General features: G+C 45.0%; 1 protein-coding gene across 2 annotated transcripts; it reads left to right on the forward strand.

The window, feature by feature from the left end:
* The first annotated feature begins 16 nt into the window (after window positions 1–16).
* Window positions 17–9,317, forward strand: CCS (copper chaperone for superoxide dismutase). Of its 2 annotated transcripts, none has more exons than XM_007431279.3 (8): window positions 17–143; window positions 1,749–1,821; window positions 3,354–3,491; window positions 4,000–4,180; window positions 4,291–4,351; window positions 6,218–6,295; window positions 7,577–7,680; window positions 8,361–9,317. In XM_007431279.3, the coding sequence occupies exons 1-8, from the start codon at window positions 102–104 to the stop codon at window positions 8,497–8,499; spliced, it is 816 nt and encodes a 271-aa protein (XP_007431341.2). In that variant the 5' UTR covers window positions 17–101; the 3' UTR covers window positions 8,500–9,317. The 2 variants fall into 2 exon arrangements, with proteins under 2 accessions (XP_007431341.2, XP_025024356.2); XM_025168588.2 differs by lacking the exon at window positions 17–143 and adding an exon at window positions 375–481.
* Window positions 9,318–9,719: the final 402 nt, after the last annotated feature.

A 9,719-nucleotide genomic window follows, 5' to 3' on the forward strand; every position in this document is an offset into this window, starting at 1 on the left:
GGCTAGAGCGGCAGGTAAGTCCTCGCCTTCCGGGATGGAGTAGTTGTGTGTGCCCTTCAAAGTGGTCCGGGTGGGCCATTTTTTTTTTCCCCTACGCCGGGATGGACGGAGCTCCGAGAGGGGGCGGAGGCCTCTGCTGCACGGTGGGAAACCCCCGGGTGGGGGGGAGTCAAGCGCTGCCTATTATTTCCCTTTCCCCCCGCTTTGCGCATGTTCGAAGAGATTGAGGGCGTCGTCCTTTAGATCAAACTTTTCTCGAAGGGGCAAGGGCGTGCAGCCGCACCGGTTGAACTACCTGCTGCGCCGTTCTTGGAAACGGCACCCTCTCCGGGGATGCGCGCTTAGGTCTTTGGAGGAAGAAATACGGGGAGGCAAAAGAATGGCTCAGAAGGGAAGCACCTGCTTTGGACCCAGCGGGCCCTAAATTCGGCCCGCAGCACCTCCAGTGTAGAGATCCTCGAGAAGGGCTCTGCCCCTCCCGGTACTCTGCAGAGCCTCATTTTAGATCAGAATATTGGGGCTAGATCAGTGTTTTTCAAACTTGGCAGCTTTAAGACGTGTGGACTTCAACTCCCAGAATTCCCCAGCCAGCCATGCTGGCTGGGGAATTCTGGGAGTTGAAGTCCACACGTCTTAAAGCTGCCAAGTTTGAAAAACACTGGGCTAGATGATGATAATGATAGATTAAATTTTGATCCAGCCTTTTATATATTTTGCTCAGTCCGAGTTGGTAAAACTCAGCTCGGTTTGGTCCCGGTTGAGAAGGCTTGGCAGGGAACAAGATGGAGGATTTGCACTTGGTGCTTTTATTGTTCTTGGAAATAATAAGAATTATAATAATAACAACTATTCTATTTTTATCCTGCCTTTTTTATATATCACTCAAGGCAGCGAACATACGTAATATTCCTGCTTCCTATTTTCCCCATAACAACTCTGTGAGGCGGGTTGGGCTGACTTTCATGGCTAAGGTTAAGGAAATGAAGGTTAGGGAGGCACAAAGGCTGTGGAGCAGTCCATGGCAGAAGGCGCCTTTGGGTTAAAAAATAAATAAATTATTACTGGACCTTTTAAAAGGGTTAGGGTTAGGGTAGAGGCTGTTATGATATATTATGGGACCTTTTATTTATGTAGTTGAATGTATTAATCCCCCCAATGGACTCTGGGCAGTGTACGAAACTGAAAAAGCCGTAAAAACAGATAAAACCTCAAACCAAGGCTAAAAGAATGTTATCAGTAACTTAAATCAAACAAAATAGGCCCTAGACAAACAATAATATGTGAACCCCAGGCCTGGGAGCAAAGGCAAGTTTTCAGAGCTTGCTGGAAGCCTAGGAGAGAGGGTGCAGTCCTTCTGGGGATGGGATGTAGTTTAAATGTTCCTTATTTTGTGTTATGATTTATTGTATGATGTTTTCATTTGTCATTTTATTCTCTGTACTGCACTTAGTTATAAGTACGTAATAAACTAAACAATAACTAAAATGGTTACTAATACTATATGAAAACTTATAGGGCTGTGGTTGTGCAACCAGCTTTTAATGAGTCATGCTTACTTGGTTAACCAGATTTTCAGGTCTTTTAAGGCATACTAAATCATAAATTAATATGACACTGTGTTTACACAACCGCTAAGTTGAGATGTGTTTGGTTAGTGTGATTCTGTATGTCAGGCTAGCCCATCCAAGGACTTTTGTATTTTTCACCAACAGTTTTGACTCAGATGTTGCTTCCTCTTCTTATTGTAGCTGGAGTTTGCTGTCCAGATGACTTGTCAAAATTGTATGGAGACTGTTCAGGAGACATTGCAAAAAGTGCCAGGTGAGATCAGCATCAGAATGATCAATATTTTTTTAAAGGGCAGTTCCTTCTCTCTCCCCACCACCTCGGTAGTTTATTTCCTCACTACTTCATTTCACCTAGTTTGGAAATTCCATGGATGCCCAAAGAGTGTGTTCAGAAGTCAGCTCAGTTTTCCATCCAGCTCTGAGTAGGAAGGACTCCTGGAATACTCAGCCCATACAGTACAGAGCAGCAGTTTGGAAAAAAAGCCTAATTCCATTCAGTGCTGGAAGCCTTGTTCTGGTTGCTGGAATACTATTTTCTTTGTTAATCACGGTACATTACATCATAAGAAAGATGGAATATTCGTTTTTAAAATACCTGGAATGAAAAGGTGGGTCTGCCTTTGCTAGCCTGCTTCTCTCCAGATACATTAGATTACAGCTCCTTTTATCTTCCAGCCTGGTGTGGGATAGTATAGTCCAGTGTTCTCAACCTTGGCAACTTGAAGATGTGTGGATTGCAACTCCCAGAATTCCCCAGCCAGCCATGCTGGCTGGGGAATTCTGGGAGTTGCAGTCCACACATCTTCAAGTTGCCAAGGTTGAGAAACACTGGTATAGTCCAACCTCGCTAGAAGGCAAGAGGTTAAAAAAAGCTGGCTGAGATAATGGCCAGATATATTTTCCAGGATATAAGGGCTTGGTGGGAGGTGTCAGTTTTGTGGCTAGAACAATTATGGAAAATTCCCCCATCTCCCAATTCCCCACCTCCAGAAACTGCCGTCTTGCAGCCTCTTCGTGAGGGGAAACTGTGGAGAAACAGCTTGGGCAATCTCACATCTCTCTCTTCTAATCCAGAGAGGATTATAGGAACCAATCTACTGAAGATGGAGCTGTCTTCAATCCGCCATCTTCCCCCGGAAGTTCCTTTCCTTGTTGCTTCTGATCTTCTCCATCTCTTTAGTCTGAAGCTGTTTTCTAGCTGAGGAAATGTTGGAATACATCTTGCTGCTGGTTATCCTCTTCTTCTCTTTCTTTTGACTTTTCTCAGCATTATATAGACTTTTCCAGAGATCTACGTCTTGGCATAATGTGTCCGAAGTATGATAGTTTGAGCCTCCAGTGAGAGCTCAGAGTTGATTTGTTTGATGATCCATTTGTTTGTTTTCTTCTTGTCCATGGTATTCTCACATGTCTTCTCCAACACCAAAGTTCAAAAGTGTTCAATGCCCTTTCTATCCTGCTTCTTCAAAGTCCAATGCAGGTTAATCAATAAATAAAAACTGGGCCATCTCCTTGAAAATCCATCAGGGAAAGCACTAATCAAACCATTTTTGTTGGGGGGAGAAACCCTGTTCTGAATCCTGGCCGAATGGTCCTCTCATGGTGGAGAGACATAGATTAAGGCATCGTGAGGGTAAATGGGGTTAATGTATGGGTCCACATGGGAGGAAACATTTACAAGGAGAAGTGATGAGCGGTTGGAGGAAGCCAGTTAATGGAATAACTCAGGAAACAATTCTAGCATACCTGCATTCCCTACATGTTTCTGTCTCTGTTTCCCTCCAGGCCTCCGCATAGTTGACATCCAGCTGGATTCACAGACTGTGCTGGTGGAGACAAGTCTTGGCACTGAGGAGGTCCAGAACCTTTTAGAAAGCACAGGGCGCAAGGCCGTGCTGAAAGGAATGGGAAGTAGCGTTCCAGGTAAATCCCAGCCCATCTTCCACTTCCTTTTCCTGCAATAAATCTCCAGCAAACTTTTAAACAGATCTAAGATACATGAGCTCTTCTCCCCCAAGGGACTGTGGTCTGCTGGGGGAAAGTTGGAATTTTCTGATGGATTTAAAGAATTGTCCCAACAAAAGGCAAGTGGTTGGAAAGATGATCATCCATCTGGAAGTTATGGGTTCTGTTCATAAAAACTTCAGAAGAGATCTGCTGTGTCATCCAAATGCAACCGGGAAGTTTACAAGGCTGGATAAGAAGGCGAATGCCATTATTGCTCCACTATAGCACCCTGTCTTGGATTCCAGTCATGTACACAGCCTTCAAAGATAGCTCACATCAGTCCGTGCGCTGTCTTCCGTGCCTGTGTCTTTCAAAAGAATCTAAACTCTGCTGTAACTATTCCTGTATCCTCATAAATGGTGATAATTATTTTCTACTAGAAAAGTCTCTCTTCCCCATTCTGTGACCTCCCTTTTCTTCAAAGGATTGCTTGGCAGTGCGGCCGTGGCCATGGTGACAGGCCGTGGATTGATCCAAGGCGTGGTGAGGTTCCTGCAAGTCTCCCCAGAAAAATGCCTTGTGGATGGCACTGTTGATGGCCTTCAGCCAGGACTGCACGGGATACATGTTCATGAATTTGGAGACATCTCAAGATCTTTTGACAGGTGAGAGGCTCCAGAAGATGTATTTTTTTCAGGTAGAGGGGCTTGAAAAGTTGGAGAGGTCTTTGTTTTCTTGACTACCAAAACTTCCACTTTGATTTCATTCCAAACAGTTGTGGGGACCATTTCAATCCCAATGGGGAATGCCATGGAGGTCCCCAGGATCAGCATAGGGTGAGTTGTGGCCTCTCCACCTTTGCTTCTCTCAGAGCAACAGCTTGCACCTTGATTACGTGTCAGTAGATTGCATGGATTTCCAAAATGGTGGGATGCAACAGTATGTTGGTTCGCGTGGTTTGCAGATTAGAGATTCCAGATTGCATAGAATGGCATGAGCATGCCTGGGATAAAGCTTGTGGCATCCTGGCCAAAATGGGCCCGGGGTGCTTCACAGGTAATGCTGCATGTGACATGGCTGTGACTGAAGCTGGTATCTTGGTCAGCACCTTCTCTGCCTTACTGAAAAGCATTATGTGAAAGCCTCAGTTGACCATCATAGTAATGGGTAATGGAGGTCAATATCTATGCGCCTTTTTGACGAGGAGCGAGTTATAAGGAAAATTGTGACTTTAATGTAAGAGGAGTAAATGGTAAAGAGGATGAATTAATGCATGGAATGAATGAAGGAAAAATACGTTGGATGTCTGTGAAAATAAGAGAAAAGGAAAGGATGTAGGAGGCTTTCAGCAAGATGCCCTGATCCAGTGGAGGGATAAATACCTTCAAGGAAGTGAAGATGTAACTTTAATTATGAATGAAAGTGGCTAAAATGTGTGTTGAAAAGTATGCATGGCTATTATCTAGATAGCTGCTGTGTTTGAAAATAGGACATCACAGGTTGGAGATGGTTGTAGATGTTACACGTGAATGTATGGTAGGAATGGAGGTTTTGGGATAAATTTGGGAAAAATTATGCATCGTTCTGAATGAACGTGATCTTGGAGTGGGGGGAAATCTGTTATATGAAGTGAATGGATGGGTGGGAATGTGAAAGCAAACACAAAAGTGATTGGACCACTCAGAGACCCAAGAATGAATGAGAATGGTTACTATTGGGTGAGTATCTCTTGGAAAAATGATTGGTTTCTTTTGAACGTGTGGTTTAAGCCTGCGCATCCATAATCCTAACAAGGCAAAGTAAGATGTAAATTGAAGAGCAAGATCTGTTTTATTGTTGGCAATGAAAGATTGAGAGAATCTTAAGGTTGATGAGAGGTTCTGAATGTAGGTCAGATTATTGTTTGGTATGGATAGCGTAGATGTTGGGAGGAAAATTGGACGTGGAAGAAAGGAAAGAAGTGAAAGAAATGAGAATGAACGTAGAATGATAACAGGAAGAGAACATATGAGTCTTATATGGAAAAAGATTCTTCTCCCAGAAAAACTAAAAGGCAAGAAGGCCACCAGTGGGGAAATGGGGCCATCATTACCCAAAGACTCCAATGAAACTTGAAAGGCTTGACGGGAGGTGGAGCCTGGGGGAGTATCATAATTAAAATTGATTGTTATAATTAACAATCAGTTTCCACTAGCTAATCCTATAACATTTTAGCTTGAGCTGTTAAAGCAGTGTTTCTCAACCTTGGCAACTTTAAGATGTGTGGACTTCAACTCCCAGGATTCCCCAGCCAGCATGGGTGGCTGGGGAGTTCTGGGAGTTGAAGTCCACACATCTTCAAGTTGCCAAGGTTGAGAAACACTGTGTTAAAGTATCCCTTTGTGGTTTCTGAATGATAATAAGTGGGAATGAGGATCTTGGAAGATATTGAAAACTGAAGCAGAGTCACCTTGGTTAGTACTCCAACAGCAGCCACTAAACTTCCCAGGCACAGGGTAGACCGGGAGGTGAAAAGAACATCCCATAACAGGAAGGACAAACCACTTCTGCATTGTTACAATACAATGTACGTTGAGTTGTTCATGATGCCTGACTTGAAGTGGTTGATCCTGTCGGGGGTGGAGGATTATCACCAGCTCCAGCTTCCATCCTGAGCAGGATGAAAGAGTTTTCTGCACCTCAGTGTGCTCCGTATGTTTCAGCATGCAGGCGATCTTGGGAACATCTTGGTCACTGCTGATGGAAGAGCCTCCTTCCGGATGGAAGACCGTCAGCTGAAGGTGAGTCTCTCTGGAGCAAAGAAGTGATCCAAGAGATGGGTTGATTCAAGAGCTCACTGGGGCAACAGATCATGTAGGATGGGCTTGCATCAGCTGGTTATTTTTCCCCCCTTGCCCAATCTGGAACCATGCATTCTCTGGAACAGCATCTACCCTCAGGAATGAGATTCCCCTGAGATCCAGATGGCTCCACTCTGCTTTTGTTCAGAAGGGTCGTGAAGACCTGGATCTTCACCCAGGCCTTTGGTGGGGGAGAGGGAGACCCCTTGCTTCATCACACCTGCCATCTTTTATCTTTTATTGATTTGATTGTAATTTCTTGGTTTGATTGTGGTGAGCCACCCAGAATCGTTGAGAACTGGGTGGCATACAACTTTAATAAATTATTATTATTAATTATCATTATCCTCCCATGCTAGTAGCTCCTGCGGTCTGCATCAGAGCTTCTCCTGCCCTCCTGCCAGATTCTTCTGAGTTGCTTGTCGGATGTCAGTTCTGCTACCTAGCTTGGAGGGGATCTGTAACTTGTCTTAGGCAAGCAGCATCCGCTCTGGTGTCCATCAACAAAGGGAGCAAATGGTGAACTGGGAGAAAAACTACATTTGAATATACTTTGCTCAGATTTAATTGAAGATAGATAATATGGGACCCTCTAGCTCAGTGTTTCTCAACCTTAGCAACTTTAAGATATGTGGACTTCAACTCCCAGAATTCCCCAGCCAGCATGGCTGGCTGGGGAATTCTGGAAGTTGAAGTCCACTCCTCTTAAAGTTGCCACGGTTGAAAAACACTGCTCTAGCTATTCATTCTGTAACTTTCCCTTTCTTTTAAAGTAAAAGTACTATTTGGTAGGAACCATGGAAGCTGCCTGGGGGAATTTGGGTCAGTCCCCCTCTCTCAGCCCAACCTACTTCCCTGGATTACTGTGGTGGGAGGAAAATAGTAGGGAATGGCATATCTGTCACCTTGAGGTCCTGGATGAAAGGTATGAAATGATTCTAATGCAGCAATAAATGAAACGTTTGGAGTCCACAGGCTCCATATTGCATAAACCTTCTCAGTTTTGCTGCTGCTTTTGAGAGGACCCTGTTCATCCATTTTGTCTTTCTGACAGCTTCTCCTGGGACAACGGCAATGCTAACGGAGATATTGTTTGTGTTATAACGGACAACTGCTGAGGCATAGATGCCTCCCTGGCCAGTATCACCATCTGCCAATCGGTTTGACTGTTGTGGAGCAGGTTTGGTTCCATTCATGGCACTATCTTCCTGCTCTCCTTAGGTGGATGATATCATCGGTCGCTCCTTGGTGATAGACGAAGGGGAGGATGACTTGGGCCACGGGAGTCACCCACTGTCAAAAGTCTCTGGAAATTCGGGTGAGAGGTGAGGAACCCGGGTTGGCCCTTTTTGAGGGGCCAAAACGTTGCCTAGATGTCTGTGAAGAACTAGGAAGATGCCATAGATTAGGAGATGCTGTTTGTGTATCTAGCCCCAGACTGTCTATTCTGACTGGTAGCAGATGGTGTTCCCCATCACTTGCCACCTGATCTGTTTTTGACTGGGAAATATTGGGGGTGGAAGAGATTCAATCTGGGATAGTCCAGAATGATGCTCCATTTCTTACACATTCTTACCCTATCTTGCAGCACCGATTCCTGCCTTTGGAATTGCCGAGCTTGGCTACTGCTTGCTTTTCATAGGAAAATATAAGTCACTTCCCATCTCAGTTCAAAATGCTTCTCTCTAAACCCCTCAGTCTTGCAAATCTTGGCCCACCTGATTTCGTATTTGCTCTTTCGTTCTACTTTTGAAGTGAATATTGTACGTACTTTGTGCCAAGACACTGGAACAGGGACATAGGAAGTCTGTTTGAGACTTAGTCTGACATTAGTTTTGGGTTCTCTCTCTCTGGTTGCTGCTTTATTCTGCTTGTGGTGGTTTCTGAGGCTTTGCTGGTGTGGAAACCACCTCTAGTGCAGAAAAACAAATACTAAACAGGCTGTCTGGATAAAGCTTCCTTTTGTAAAAAAGAGACCTGACCTGTCTCTCCCTGGTTTTTGCAGAGTGGCCTGTGGAATCATTGCTCGCTCAGCCGGCCTCTTCCAGAACCCCAAGAAAATATGTTCCTGCAGTGGCGTGACACTGTGGGAAGAACGGAAAAGTGGCAAGGCCGTCCCAGGCCAACCGACTCCTCATCTGTAGGACTTGGACTTCTGCTGGTGCTCCCCTTGCTTGGAGTTTGCAAAGGGGTTTCACAAATTCTCTTAAGGTGTGGCGATCTTATCCGTTGGCCTCCTGGAATGACCCCAATAAGGCAGGGATGGGTGTGTGTCTGTGTGTGTGTGCACGTGTGTGGAGAAACAGAGACACGCCCATACAAATCCGCTTTGCTTGCCAGGAGAAAAGGAGATAATTGCACTGGGCAGATTCTTCCCCAATCCGCAAACATTTCAATAAGGCACGTCCGCTTTTTGTTTTCTTTTGTTTAATTTCCATAGGAGGAGAGCAGATCATCTCGCTTAGACATACGATTTTTTAGGCTAAGCTCTATGAATGTTTTTCTTTGCTGCTTCTTATGCTCCCAAGTTAGGCTTGATGGACCAGTGCCTTTCCCCTTCTGTGCAGGCATGGAAGCAAGAAATTCAAAGGAGGCGGGTCTGCAGCGATGGACGAGGCTGCCCCCCCTGAGTTTGCAAAGGGGTTTCACAAAGAAGAGGGACCAAAAAATGGGGGGAGCTTTCTCTGTTCGGTCAGGGCAATGTGGTGCAGCGTTCTTTGTCCTCCCATCCGTGTATCAAAAAGAAAATGTTGGGAAGGAACAGAACTTGCTACTCTACCAAAAATTGTTAGTGTTCGTAGGCTGTTCATAAATAAGTCTGCCATCACCCGCTCAGGATGTGTGAGAGTATGTGCCTTAGTGTCAGCAAAGTGGAGTCGGCTGTCAGTTGTGCGAAGCTTGAAAAAAGGAGTGGAAGAACAAAGTCATTGTGTAACTATGGAGGGCTTGGGACTGGATTTTTCACGCAAGGGTTCTGTCTCTGAGACAGGTTGTGCATTTTGAGCTGAGCCTCCTTTTTCCGGTCCCTTTATTGCTTAGACCATCCATTAAACTGTACAGTCTTCCTACCAGTTGCGTTGTCTCTTCTGGTTTAATGCATTGCTTCTTATAGGTGTTTCTCAACCTCGGTACCTTTAAGAGGCGTGGACTTCGAGTCCCAGACGCCCCATGGCTGGCTGGGGAATCCTGGGAGTCGAAGTCCACCCCTCTTAAAGTTACCGAGGTTGAGAAACACTGGCTTATAAGTAAGGTAAGAGGGATCTCTTTTTTGTGATATATCCTCCAGTTTTGGAAATTCTGTGGTGATGCTAGCTATTTTGTGGCTAACTCTTTGAGACCCAAGTGCCTGTCTTAAACCATAGTT

This window comes from Python bivittatus, unplaced genomic scaffold, assembly GCF_059951505.1.
Source record: "Python bivittatus isolate LINGU-HERP-01145 unplaced genomic scaffold, Pbiv_v1 ctg000180_np1212, whole genome shotgun sequence".
Classification (NCBI taxonomy): domain Eukaryota; kingdom Metazoa; phylum Chordata; class Lepidosauria; order Squamata; family Pythonidae; genus Python; species Python bivittatus.